Source organism: Oratosquilla oratoria, chromosome 11, assembly GCF_046742065.1.
Source record: "Oratosquilla oratoria isolate Oo_2021 chromosome 11, ASM4674206v1, whole genome shotgun sequence".
NCBI classification, from domain to species: Eukaryota; Metazoa; Arthropoda; class Malacostraca; order Stomatopoda; family Squillidae; genus Oratosquilla; species Oratosquilla oratoria.
Window position 1 is genome coordinate 29,781,681 of NC_134787.1, and position 14,832 is coordinate 29,796,512.

The 14,832-nt window shown below is 41.6% G+C and overlaps 1 protein-coding gene and 1 long non-coding RNA gene across 3 annotated transcripts in view; one reads left to right on the forward strand and one right to left on the reverse strand.

The window, feature by feature from the left end:
- Positions 1-14,832, forward strand: part of LOC143029707 (uncharacterized) — a 33,471-nt gene that overhangs the window by 11,840 nt on the left and 6,799 nt on the right. The window lies entirely within an intron of this gene.
- Positions 8,446-14,832, reverse strand: part of LOC143029706 (mitochondrial proton/calcium exchanger protein-like) — a 73,732-nt gene continuing 67,345 nt past the window's right edge. For both annotated transcript variants that reach the window (XM_076192555.1, XM_076192554.1), the window contains exon 12: positions 8,446-9,332. In XM_076192555.1, the coding sequence (XP_076048670.1) occupies positions 8,849-9,332 (484 nt within the window). In that variant the 3' untranslated portion in view covers positions 8,446-8,848. The remainder of the gene's footprint in view (positions 9,333-14,832) is intronic.

The following is a 14,832-nucleotide window of genomic DNA, read 5'->3' on the forward strand; positions in this document are numbered from 1 at the left end:
TGTGTGTATGTGTAATAATATATATATATATATATGGCTACCTCCCTTGTAAGGGAGAGGAAGCCCTTGGTACATACATGATATACATATATACAAATATATATTTAAACATATATATATCCAAGTGAGTTTAAATGTTCTAACACATTTGTAAAACAAATTATAAATCCCACTTTTGGAGAAAAGAATATTGTAAGATGATGCATACTGTATATTGCAATCACTGATCCTTTTCAGCATGGCTGTACTTACAGTATAGATTTGTGAGTTTATATACTTGTTAGGGGAACAGAATGGTGAAGTAGAAAGGCAAGCATGCTAACATGTGGTCCTTAATTATGGTAGCAAGAGAAATTAAGGTATGCAGAAAGACTATATGCTGCTGAACGGTTCTAATTGAAATGCCTTTCAATAGTTCCGAGTGTTTTTCCTTCACTGCAGAAACTGTCACAGTTGGATTATCAGTTTTCTCTTGAAAATCTTGTCGGTCCTTGGTGTAATCCTCTGTGCTGCTCCTGATCCCTATTTCCTTGCTGGAACTGCACTGGCTGATAATGCTGCCTCTGTGTTTCAGCTTGTAGTCTTTCTGCGTACTTTAATTTCTCTTGCTACACAAATGACCGACATTCCCTGTTCTATGAGCTAAAGCACATTTTTTTTCTGTAATATAAGCCTTGTCTAATCCATTTTGATGAGGTGAAAGCAGTTACAAGATGACATACTTTTCATATCTGTGAGAATGACAGCTGGCAGAGAGGTACAACAACCTCTCCTAATCAGAGCATGCTACTCAGTGATGCACATCTCCCATTGTGTCAGTCATCCAAACACAGGTACCAACCACACAGTCATCACTAGCTCCTACTCCTTTTGGGTGCAATGAACTACGGTTAATGGATTTAGCCAAAATGCTATGTAGATTTTTTTTATTACATTTTGCATGTAGACTTTTCAATTGTGGCCTTATCTATATATATATATTATATATATATGTACAACACTGAATGGGTCCCAGTGAATAGTGATACATTTTTATCAACCACAATGCACATTAATTCTAAGCCATCAACATCGGGAGACCCGATGGAGGTCAACATGCAGAAATTGAAACACAGTACGACCAAGGACTCAAACCCTGGCTAGCATGTGACATTGATGGAGCAATCGGTTAAGTCCCTAGCACTTGTCACATGCTAGCCAGGGTTCGAGTCCTTGGCCGTACTGCGTTTCAATTTCTGCATGCTGACCTCCATCAGGTCTCCCGATGTTGATGGCTTATAATTAAAGTGCATTGTGGTTGATAAAAATGTATATTATATATATATATATACACATATGTATATATATATATATATACACATATGTATATATATACACACACATACATATATACACAAATATATAATATATATATATATACATATATATATATACACATACATATATATACTTATGTATATATATATATACACACATACACATATATATACACACACACACATATATATATATATATGTACATGTATATATAATATATATATATATTTTTTTCATCATCTCTTCATACAATTAATCAACTGTTCCCTTAAGTTTCATAGTAGAAAACCCACGAACCCACAGTGGTTGCAACGGTTCTTGGAACCTACCACAGATCTCTTTGGGAAGAAACTTTGGATTTATCTGTGTTGTATCAGTGTGGGACAGCTTAACCTCTTGATTGCAATGACGCCTACAAAGGCGTCATGAGGCATGATTGAGTACATGAGGATACCAGCATTGGCTTCCTGACTATATTTTGTAGTTGTAGCTGAGTGACCCTTTTATTTTGTGAACTGGCTTGATCACTTTTTCAGTGGTTACATTCTGGGTGAAAGAGAATGAGTATAACAGCTGTAACTTTATATTTTATGATGCACATATTGTGATGCATCATCATATGTCAGGCAGCTAATGTGTGCATGAATATTTGACTTGTATTGAAGAGGTTAAAGTGGTGGGGAGGGAAGATCTTTAGCCTGTTGTCAGCCCTCTAAGTGTGGAAAAGTTTAAGAAACACAACTGAAGTTGATAAAGAAAGATCTTGGGCCCAGTCCAGGGACTGAGTGCCATCCCCTCAGGGCTATTCCTCCTGGTAGACATAAAGGAATTGACTGGTTTTGAAAATGGGCAGCTTTGCTTTGTAGGTACCTGTCTTGGTCCTGACTGAATCTTATTATAGATGATCTATTGCCAGAAAGTCATAAGGAGAAAATCATGTAGGGGACCTATAATATTGTAAAAAATATAAGAGTGGCATTTCACTAAATTGAAGAGAACATGAAAATTATTCCAGACCTCATATTCCACAACTAGGTCACTACATAGTCCAAGAACTTCCTACATAAACCACTACATCCCACTTGCTAGCATCACTAGGACTCACAACTCAATCACACCAACCCATCTGAAGTACAAGAAGGAAAGGGTTAAAAGGATTGGAACCTGCTAAAATCTATAGGCTAGGAAGCTATGCTAACTGCACCTACACCTCATTCATCTGAACTTTTACCCGACCCCCAATCCTATCTTATGTAGCATGATGCTAGAGGACTGGACTCTTAATGTTGAGGTCATGTGGTCGAGGCACTGTAACTGCTGGATTTTATTATTTGAAAGACTTCACTGCAACTAGTGATCTGTTCTATAATAGTGACCACAGCAAAGTGAATAAAAGTCTCATTTAAGTGCTACCATGCCCACTGATGGGATTGGCGATAATGTAAATGTTCAGGTGGATAAACCACAGATGCAGGCAGCACCACTTCCTAACCTACAGTTTGTAGTAGATTTTGATCCTTTTATTCCTTCCTGTAGCAAGATGAAACAATGTAATTTCTTCTGACCCAGGGCAGTGGACAGGATACAGGTATGACTAATCATCCATTAAGAGCTAAGATGGGTCAGAAGTAGTGTTGAAAAGAAAAAGAAAGAAAAAAGAAAAAATTCATACTACTCATATAATTTTGGAATGCTAGTTTTTGTAATCTGAGTGTCAATGTGTATGTAAGAATGTGTTGTATGGTGCAGATGGTAGGTTATTGGAGGTGTATTGTACAATTAGGTAAATAAATACGCACTGACATTCTGAATGCAAAAAGCTAGCACTTCAAAACTGACCACCAAACATTGCATCAAATCCCTGCAGGCATTAGTTCTACAGAAAAACTCTCCAAAGAGAAAGAGGAACAGAAAAGAAGTGCCCCAAATTCAATAATCACACAGAATACAGTGAATACATCATCCTACATTGATCCACTCTAGACATACCCAGAAAAGACAATGTTTCTTCCTTGAGTGACTTATGGGCCAACCTGGTGGATGACGCCAGTTGCCTAGGAGCCATGGGTCTCCTACAAAGGACTTCGGGCAACAGACCAATAATTAGACCTTCCATCTATGTTCTCATCCCTTACCTATACACAGTGAAACTATTCTTGCTCTTTCTTTAGTTTTCTGGAACTTTACTTGCCCTCGCATATATCTCGAAAACCTTCAGCAACCAAAATCACATGCTATCCAGTTATATTCATTATACATTAACATGAATGCATAAGAAATGCCAATAAATTATACATATCTAATTTTACTACTCTGTATTTCTAGAAATTTCCTACGTGGCAGCAAAAATGACTGATTAAATACATATGAAGTGCTGCCTTGAATCTGCCTTGCATGAGACCTACTTTAGGATCTGTTGGTGTGTCTGACTGAGGAAGACCCATAATAAAGAAGAAAAGAAGGTGGGACAGGAATGCATAACAAAGGGTTGCCAATCATCACTTTTTTGTCCATATGTTTGGCAAATACTAAACCCTCACCCATAGGTGTGGCCCTGAGTGATCTACAGATGTATTTCATGCAGTATATTTTTAGAGGTGGGTGTCCAAGATGAATGCAGGAGGTAGAACTGTCCAGGAAGGTTGTGCTGGCAGCACTGTGAAGGGCAGAGGGTTTGAATTTAAGGAAGGCAGGAGTTTAAATGCACTTGAGATGAAGTGGGGTTTAAGAGGATGTATAAAGTAAGAAATGAGGTGAGGTGAGGTGTGTGGTATAGTGTAATACAGTGTTGACATAATCACAAATTCATGGTGTGGTATTAGTTACTATGGTGCAGTACATAGCAAGATGCGTAATCCATGCAAGAGAACAATGGCACCCTTGCAACATGCATACTCAGGGTAGTGACACATGAATTCATACCATCATGCTGAAGAGATACACCTAGTAGGATAATGACATTTGTAGGGGTATGGGAGGGTCAGGGAGTGGTTATGTGTGAATGATATTTTGATGCAGCCCAAACTGATTTCTCCCCATCTTCTCTTTTTCTGCATGAAGGGACGGAAAGGGGGGGTCACTAATTAATTGAAGTGGCTTTGCTGTGGATGTGCTGTATCTTGCTGCATTGCTTCTGACCCAGGGCGGTGGGCGAGATGCAGGGATGACCTGTCATCCAGGAAGAGCCAAAAAAAGAGGGAGGGAGGGGTGGTGAATGGGAGTGGAGTGGGTGGGGATGAAATGGGTAGGAGTGGAATTATGTCTTTTGACTTTGACTATCTCCCTAGTAAGGGGGAAAAACCCCATGGAGTGCAGACATTGAAGTATGCTGATGTCACATGCATATAATTACAGCCAGAGCAGAGATACTAGGTATATTTGTAAATGAACTAATTAATACCTGGCGACGTCACACTCCCTGCGGGCCTGGGCACACCCCACAGCCACCCATATTGCCAGATTCCCATTAACCTTCTCACACACCACATGCGCCCTTGCATTGATCGCTGAATAAATTAGCCACTCTAAAATAACACGTGCCCTTTAACTGTCATTCCAACACATCATGGCATAGTGATGTAGAATCCAGGAATACATGACAGTAACAGTAACAAGTGATGATATATTATTTGGTAGGCACCACAAGAACGAGGTGATGATGGTGCCATGCATCAGAGTGCTTGCTAGACTGTAAGCACAGTGCCATCCAACAATGTGTGCAACACCACACCATGCTAGTTCAGTGAAGTGCTATGTAAGCATGGTGACACTGTAGGATCTTGCAAAAGTACTGATGCATGACCCTATTGACCCTCTTGCCAGGCATCACCTTCCCAATGTCATGATCTACATACAGTGACCCTGATTCACACACCCAGGAAGATACCATTTGCATTTCAGGATTAAGTGGAGGAAGAATTTGACTCAATGGTATCATCATGGCTGTCCATGACTTTGTATGGTACTAACCAACGGTCTTTGTGGCCATGAAGAACAGCGTACACATCATGGTGGACCTGACCAAACTCCCAGGTGTCATGCCCCACCCATTCCTCACCCTTGTAACATGCATACCCAGGGTAGTGCCACATGGACCCATACCATCACACTAAAGAGACACACCTAGTAGGATAATGACATTTGTATGCAGTACAGACATTGAAGGATGCTGATGTCACATGCATGTAATTACGGCCAGACCACAGGGTTACTAGGTATATTTATGACCTAATTAAAACCTGATAACACTGCATACTGTGTGGAGCTGGGCACACCCTACAGATGCCCACATTGCCAAGGTCCCATTAGCCTCCTCATGCGCCACACATACCCTTGTAATGATCACTGAATAAATTAGCTACTCTAAAATAACACGTGCCCTTTAATTGTCACCCCAACAACATGGTACAGTGATGTTGGTTCCGAGATGCTGTGACACTGACAGTAACAAGAGATGATATATTATTTGGTAGGCGCAGCATGAATGAGGTGTTGACAGAAATGTTCACAGTGCCATACATCAGTGTGTGTACTAGACTGTGAGCAGTGTCATTCAACAATGTGTGCAACACCACACCACGAGAGTTCAATGAAGTGCTATGTAGACATAGCAGCACCATTAGATATTACAAAGATACTCATGCATAATCCTATTGAGCTTCTCACCAGGGCATCGCCCGCCCCATGCCATGACCTATATATGGAGTGACACTGATTTGCACACTCAGGCTGATACCAATCACATTTCAGAATCAAGTGAAAGAAGAACTTGATTCAATGGTGCAGGAAGGTATCATCATGCCTTTCAGTGAGGATCCTTCAGTGGTACCACCTGATGGTCTTTCTGGCCAAGAATAATGGTGTAAGGATCACAGTGGTCCTAACCAAACTCAACTCCCACATGTCAAAACCACACCCATCCCTCACTCGAGGTGTAATATAATGTAATGTAGTGTTGATGTAATCAAAGAATCATACTGCAGTATTAGTTGCTATGGTGCACTATGTAGCAAGATGTGTAATCCATGCAAGAGTACAATGGCACCCTTGTAACATGTATACCCAGGGTGCCACATGAATCCATACCATCGTGTCAAAGAGACGCACCTAATAGGATAATGACATTTGTATGTAGGAATACAGACATTGAAGCATACTGATGTCATACATACGTATACATATACCAAAGGCTCTTCCCCCCAAACAAGGGAGGTAGCCAAAAAACAAAGGCATAAAATCCACTCCCACCTATTCCATCCCCACATATTCCACTCCTATTCACACCCCTCCCTCCCTCTCATCTTGGCTCCTCCCTGATGATGGTCCATCCCTGCATCTTTAATCAACCCTATCTCCCAATTCCCTTTCCACCCCTGTTCTCCTCCTCACCTTCTCATTTCTCACTCTTTCTAGCCTAGTAACCCCTATTATACTTCTCAGACATTTCATCTCAAACACATTCAAACTCCTCCTCTCTTCCTCTTGTGTTCCATGTTTCTGCCCATTCCCAGATGTCTATTTCTCATTACATTTTTAAATCCACCAAGGCTTTTACTCGCTTCTCTCAATCTACGTTCTACCTCCACCCCCACTCCTCCCTTTCCTGCCACATTCACACCCAAGTATTTAAAACTATCCACTTCCTCCAGTCTCTCTCCCTTAATGCTCATTTCCAGTCTGGTGTCACTTTCTCCCCTTGTACATCTCATCACTTACTTTAGCCCACATTTATCTTCAGCTTCCTTCTTTCACACACCTTCTCAAACTAACTTCCTCAATCCCTCCTCTGATCCTGCTACAAGCGCAGTGTTGCCAGCAAACAACTACTGGCTTATTTCCCACTTTTCTCCATTTTCTTTAACCATCTCCAACCCCTGACCCATTACCCTTGCATTCACCTCTCGCACCACCCCATCCATGTATAGATTGAACAGCCAGAGACATAACACATCCCTGACGAAGTCCCACCTTTACCTCAAACCATTCACTCTCTTCATTTCTAATCCTAACACAAGCTCCACTACTCTTGCAAAAACTCTTGACTGCTCTTAACAGTTTTCCTTCTATCCCATATATCTGCAATACCTCCCACAGTGCCTTCCTGTCTACCCTGTCGCAAGCTTTTCCAAATCCATAAAAGCCCAAAAAACATCCTTACCTTTTCCCATAGCTTTCTCATATATCTGTCTTACCACTAGTGCTACTAGGTGTATTTGTAAACAACCTAATTAACACCTGGTAACATCACACCCTGTGGGGCTGAGGACACCCCAGAGGTGCCTGTATCTTCAGAGTCCTGTTATTTCCCTCACACGCCACATGTGCCCTTGTATTGATCACTGAATAAATTGGCTACTCTAAAATAACACTTGCCCTTTAACTGTCACATCAAGGTGGAAAGCAGATAAGACTGATCAAAGAATACTGAGATGGCTAGAGCATATGTAAAGAATGAGTGAAGAAAGATTAGCAAGAAGAGTGAGGAAAGCAAAGGTGGGTGAAGTCAACTTGAGGGGAAAACTGAGAATAGGATGGATGAATGGGGTGAAGTGGGCCTTGGCTAGAAAGGGAATGTCATGCAAGGAAGGGAGAGGACAAGAGATCGGTGTGGATGGAGAGTAGTTGTAAATGAATGATAAACTGATGTAGCCCAAAGGGATTTCTTATTGTCTGCTCAATAAATTCTTGAGTGAATCAGGATGGAAGGCTGCCAAGTAATAGAACAGAGGGGATAAATCAGCTTTGGTTGTTGGGCCCTGCTGTGGAGGTGCTGTGTCTTGCTGCATTGCATCTAACCCAGGCAGTGGGAGATGGGTAGGGATGATTCTTCATCCATAAGAGTCATATGAATGGGAAAACAAGTAGGTGTTGGATAGGTGTGAGATGGGTGAAGGCAGGGCACATGCCTTGGCTTGCTACCCTCCTTATAAGGGGGAAAGGACATTTGGGCATATGTATATATGAATGTAAGTATATTTTCAAGTTCACTCTACAGCAAAGGTTGGGCTTGAATGTAATCACCCATTTAAGACATTATAATCACAAGCATATCCATGCATTCACATCTAATCACAGATACAATTCCCCTTCATATCAGAGAGAAAGGTCAATGCAAGATGAACACTTGCAAATAATTTACCCCTTTATTTCCAAAACTATTTACCTGTGTATAGATGTACATATGATGGGCATCTTCATTTTTACACAAAAGGGGGAACGGTTACATATCTGAATTACCTGTCGAATACACATACACGTCACAATATCAAGACTTCTCTGTATTTTAGAGATACTTTGCAGCTTGACATAACTACGTTACCTGGCACCTAGGTTTTGCAAGGAGAGAACCTCTCCCCATAACCTTATATACACATGATGTTACTTGCTTATAATCAAGAAATGAAAAATAAAATAGACATCAATCCTTCTTTATATAAGCTTTCTATATATATTCCATTAACAACAAATACAACAATAAAACAAATCACACAAAATGAGCCTTAATTTATTGTACTTGTTTCTACTGTTTTGGTCATTGAGTTTGAGATGCCTTTTTCTTATCCTCTTTAGTGTCATGGAGGGATTTGTTCTTTTCCATGACCTTGCTGCTGTCACACAATTTGTCTCCCAAAATGGGAGCAGTATCAACCAAAACCTCAGCATCTCTGATCTTGCTCTCAGCTGTGGCCTTGACTGCTTCCTCCTCCTTGCTGGCTGCTTGTGCATGATCCAAAGAGGATTTAAGAGCCCTCTGAATCAATGTTGCAGTTTCCAACTTTTCCTCTTTAGAAACCATATCAATAACATCTTCTACTAAATGTTGTGATACTCCAACAACCTGTTCTTCTGTAATAAGCTCAAGAACCTTAAGCACATGTTCAATCTTGACAGCTCCATCCTGATCATCATCCATTTTGTCCAGCACTGCACGGATCATTTCTACCTTGGATATATCTGGGGTGTGGCAGATATATGACAGTGACTTGACGAGATCATCAATGCTCACCAGCTCTTCCCTGTAATTGAACAACTACGTATAAAAATGTGATACATTACAAAGGAAACCAAAAGATAATAGGATAATCTAAAAAAATTGAGATGGTCTCAAGTAATTTGGAATACCTCAAAAAAATTGGAAAATAGTTTTGTCAGTACAGGTAACCTGCCTATAATGCGGGTCTTCTTATCACAGTTTTCATGGCATTAATGATTTTATCATGCGAGCTGACTGGCTGATAATATATTATTTTGTCAATAACACAAATACATCTGAATTCTCATCAATTCCACATTCCTGCCAATCACATTAGTACTTCTATGAGGCATCTAGAGAAGAAAGGGGGAAATGCCACACCTCCACAGTACAAAAAAATGGATCTTTGAGCATTTCATGTTAAGAGGCAATATAGATTATGCATGACATCAGCATTTTTCCCTCTCTAGTCTAGATGCCTCATATGTCAAGTATGGGGATGGGGGGTGAGGAAGTATGTATGAGAAATTTGATGCAGCTCGAAGGGATTTCTCCTCGTCTTCTCCTTTTCTGCATGAGTGGACGGCGAGGGGGGGGGGGGCGCCAAATTAATGAAGTGGCCTTGCTGTGGATGTGCTGTGTCTTGTGACACTGCTTCTGACCCAGGGCAGTGGACAGGATGCAGGGATGAACTGTCATCCAGGAGGTGCCAAGATAAGAGGGAGGGAGGGTGGAGGGGAGTGGAATATGTACAGAATGGAATGGGTGGGAATGGTTTCTATGCCTTTTTCTTTTTGGCTACCCCCCGTGTAAGGGGGAAAAAGCCTTTGGTATATGTATGTACATATACCAAGGGCTTTTTTCCCCTTGCAAGGGAGGTGGCCAAAGTCAAAAGCAACCCACTCCCACCCATTTCATCCCCACATACTTCACTCCCATTCACCTCTCCTCCTTCCCTCTTCTCTTGGCTCCTCCAGGATGATGGGTCATCCTTACATCTTGCCTTCTGCCCTGGATCAGAACCAATGCAACAAGACACAGCACATCCACAGCAAGGTTGTTTCATTTAATCAGCAACCCCCATCTCTGTCCCTTCATGTAGAAAAAGAGATGGGGAGAAATCCGTTTGGGCTGTGTCAAAATATCTTTTACACATACTCCCTAACCCTCCACCTCCATCCATGCATCACAGCGTCATCCATATATAACCATTCTCCTCTCATCTTTACCTTCTGTATTCTCCCTTCTTCAAAAGACATCCCCCTCTTTTCAAATACCCCTTTAACTCCATCCATCTTGTAATGATACCATTAAACATTCCTTGTATATTATGAATACATACTTGTAGTATTGTATATTTACTATTGTATACTGACAACTTCTCTTTGAAGGATCTGGCCACAGCTCAGCATGAGAACCCTGTTTAGTCTGCTGTTATCTATGCTTTGGAGTATGGTGATGATACCAGATTTACCTGTTCCCCTGTCCCAATTTTCCTTGCAGGACAAGGTTCTCATTTGTAATGTGGAAGTGTTTGAGCAGGATGTGGCACAACTAGTGATCCCTGACTCCCTGGTTCCTGTTGTTTTGTCCCTTGCTTATGATGTCCCTCAGGCTGGTCACCCAAGTGATGACAAAACTCTGGCTATGGCAAGTAAGAAGTATTACTGGCCAAAAATACAACTGGACATTACCTCTCATGTAGCCCAGTGTAGCTCTTGTGCCTAGAACAAAGGTTCTACGCACACTGCTCCCATCTTTTTGTAGGAGAACCAAGATGAATTGTGTATGATTTCCCATGCTAAGTAAGCTTGGCATCAGTTAGTCTTGGTCTCATCTCTAACGTGAGCGCACGTATTGTCTTTGTAGTGCAGTACAATTACTAATTTATTCATATTCAGCGTTTCATTGGCCACCCTTATTACAATCCATCTCATCCATGTTTACCTCTTCATGTTCACTTCATCCACCTCTGCCTTCCACACTTCTTTCACTAATTTTTCTTCACTCACTTTCAGTGTCCAAACCATCCCAATATTCTTTCATCAACCCTATCTCTCAACTCCTTTTTCCACCCGTTTTACAGTGCTGTCAGCACAATCAACTCTTCATACAATCTCCTCTTAACATCCATTCCCAAATGTCTATTTCTCATTACACTTTTCAATCCCCCAAGGCATTTACTTGCTTCTGTCAATCTACATTCCACCTCAGTAAAATAATACTTACATATATATACCCACAGCTTTTTCCCTCTTATCAGGGAGGCACCCAAAGTCAAAGCCATAAATTCATTCCTACCCATTTCATCCCTCTATATTCCACTCCCATTCACCACCTTCACTCCCTCTTTCCTTGGCTCCTCCTGGATAACAGGTCATCTTTGCATCTTGCCCACTGCACTGCACATCCACAGCAAGGCTGTTTCATTTAATCAGTGACCCCCCCTCTCTGTCCCTTCATGTAAAAAAAGAAAGACAGGGAGAAATCCTATCAGGCTGCATCAAGATATCATTCCTACTCCCTCACCCCTTCCATCCCCCATCCACTCCCATGCATCACAGCATCATCCATACACAACCATTCTCTACTAACCCCTATCTTTTGCTTTCTCCCTTCCTTCCTCAAGACATTCCCCCTTTCCCAATGCCCCTTTTACACCATCCATCCATCTCATCCTTTGTCACTCCCTCCACCTCTGTCTTCCAGACTTCTTTTACTAATCTTTCTTCACTCATTCTTTCCATAAATCCAAACATCTCAGTACTCTTTCATCAACTCTACCTTGCAACTCCCTTTCCAACCCCGCTCTCCTCCTCACCTCCTTTTGTTTCTCTCTCTATCTAGCCTAGTAACCCATCATACTTCTAAGACATTTCACCTCAAACACATTTAAACTCTTCCTCTCTTATGTTCCATTCCATGTTTCTGCCACATACAGTGCTATCAGCACAATCACTCCTTCATACAATATCCTCCTAACATCCATTCCCAAATGTCTATTTCTCATTGCACTTTTTAATCGCCCTAGTCATTTACTTGCTTCTCTCAATCTACGTTCTACCTCCACATCCACTCCTCAATTTAACGTCACATTTGCACCCAATTATCCAAAACTATCCACTTCCTCCTGTCTCTCTCCCTTAATACTCACTTCCAATTTGATGCCACCTTCTCCCCTTGTACATCTTATCACCTTACAGTTACCCACATTTATTTTCAACTTCTTTCTTTCACACACCTTCCCAAACTCTGTCACTAACTTCCTTAATCCCTCCTCTGATCCTCCTGGATGACTTATCATCCCTGCTTCTCACCCATTGTCCTAGGTCAGAATCAATGCAGCAAAACACAGCACATCCACAGCAAGGCAGCTTCATTTAATTGGCAACCCCCCTCCTCTTTGTCCCCTCATGCAGAAAAAGGGAAGATGGGAAGAAATCAGTTCAGGTTGCATCAAAATATCATTCACACTTAACCATCCTATAACCCCCATCCCCCACCCACTCTTTTCCATGCATTACAGCATCATCCATATATAACCATTCTCCAATCCCCCTATCTTCTATCTTCTCCCTTCCTCAACAAACATACTCCCTCTTTCTCAACACCCCTTTACACCATCCATCTACCTCATCCTCCCTCACCCCTCATGTTCACTCCATCCACCTTTGCCTTCCACACACCTTTTACTAATCTTTCTTCACTCATTCTTTCTGTGTGTCCAAACCATTCCATTACTCTTTCATCAACCCTATCTCCCATCTCCTTTTCCACCTTTCTCCTCTTCACCTCCTTGTTTCTCATTCTATCCATTCTAGTAACCCCTACCATACTTCTCAGACATTTCATCTCAAACACATTTAAACTACTCTCTTATGTTCCATGTTTCTGCCCCATACAGTGCTGTCGGCACAATCACTCCTTCATGCAATCTCCTCTTCGCATCTATTCCCAAATGTCTATTTCTCATTACACTTTTTAATCCCTCAAGGCACTTACAGTCGACGCCATGGGTATTGGCGCGAAAAATGTGCGCCAATACCTGTGACAAATTATTAACCTCTTCAGTACGGGCCTTAAATCTCGCGGGCAGCAACCAATGCCAGCCATACGACGTGTCATAATAATACCGCATCATAAAATATAGTCACCGCTTATATCGATCGTTCTCTCTTTCACCTGTGAATTTTGATAACCATAGAAAATGTGATTACATTCAGTTTAGAAAGTATGTCATTACGGAGGGGCAACTACAATAAATATAATCAAGACGCCGATATGGCAGCCTTGCGTGTCCACTTGCTCCTCATGACGCCTACGTATGCGGCACTGTATGGAAGGGGTTAAGGACCCCCATTATACACCTAAGAAAACCGACACAGGTATTGGCGTGAAAGCACATGGTAGAGTAGGCGGAGCTTAAGTCCCACATGCAGACAATAAAGATTTCAATTGCCTATTGAATAACTCAGTTGCTTTTTGTGATTAGTCGTGACCGCATCAATTGTTTTTTTCCGCTCTGACATGCTGTGTTTTTGTGGAATTTTTGTAATAATGCCACGAGGCCCAGAGCTCACAAGGGAGAAAATTGCAGCAATAAGCTCACTTTATAAGGCAGGAAAGTCTAACAAGGATATATCAATCCAGACCAGATTATTGTTGCGCAGTGTCCAGAGATGGACAAAGAAATGCAAGACAGCGGGAGGTGATTATCCCCGACTCCAAGTCAAGAGGACTGGACCAGCTAAAAAGACATCAAAAAGGACTCTGAAGGTTATCCAAAGACAGGTGGAAGCTGAACCAAGGATAACAGCTAAAGTATTGAAAGAAAAAAATCCAAAACTCCTGCAAGATGTGTCTGTTAGGACAATACAACGCTGCCTCAGGGACGATTTGTCTTATGAGCATCGGGCACCACGATGCAAACCTCTTCTGACGGAGAAACAGAAACACAATTGTGTGAAATTTTGTAAGAAATATCTGAATTGGGACAATGAAAAGTGGGAGAAGGTTTTGTGGACTGATGAGGCTACATTTAATGTTACTGGGAACCGAGGAGGTAAGGTTAGGCTCCATACGGGCACCTTGATAGTGTCATGGTATGGGGTGCGTTTGGGTACTATGGTGTGGGCAAGCTAGTTATATTACCTAAAAACACAACAGTGAACAAGGAATTGTATTTGGAACTGTTGTGTGACCATCTCGAGAATTGCTTTGATGCCTGTAAGAGTGAGGTGTTCATGCAGGATGGTGCCCCTGCACACACAGCAAAACTAGTCAAAGAATGGTTTGAAGTTGTAGGAGTGGATTACATTAACGATTGGCCTGGTAATAGTCCAGATTTCAATCCAATTGAAAATGTGTGGGCACTGATAAAATGAAGACTACGAGGACGTAACACAGCAACTATGGAAAAGCTTGTGAAGGAGATTAAGGACATTTGGGACAACTTAGAACCCTCAATGCTCCAAAGACTGGCTGAATCTGTTCCTCGACGCCTTGAGAGCTGTCTGAAAAGGAAAGGACTACCCACAAAGTAT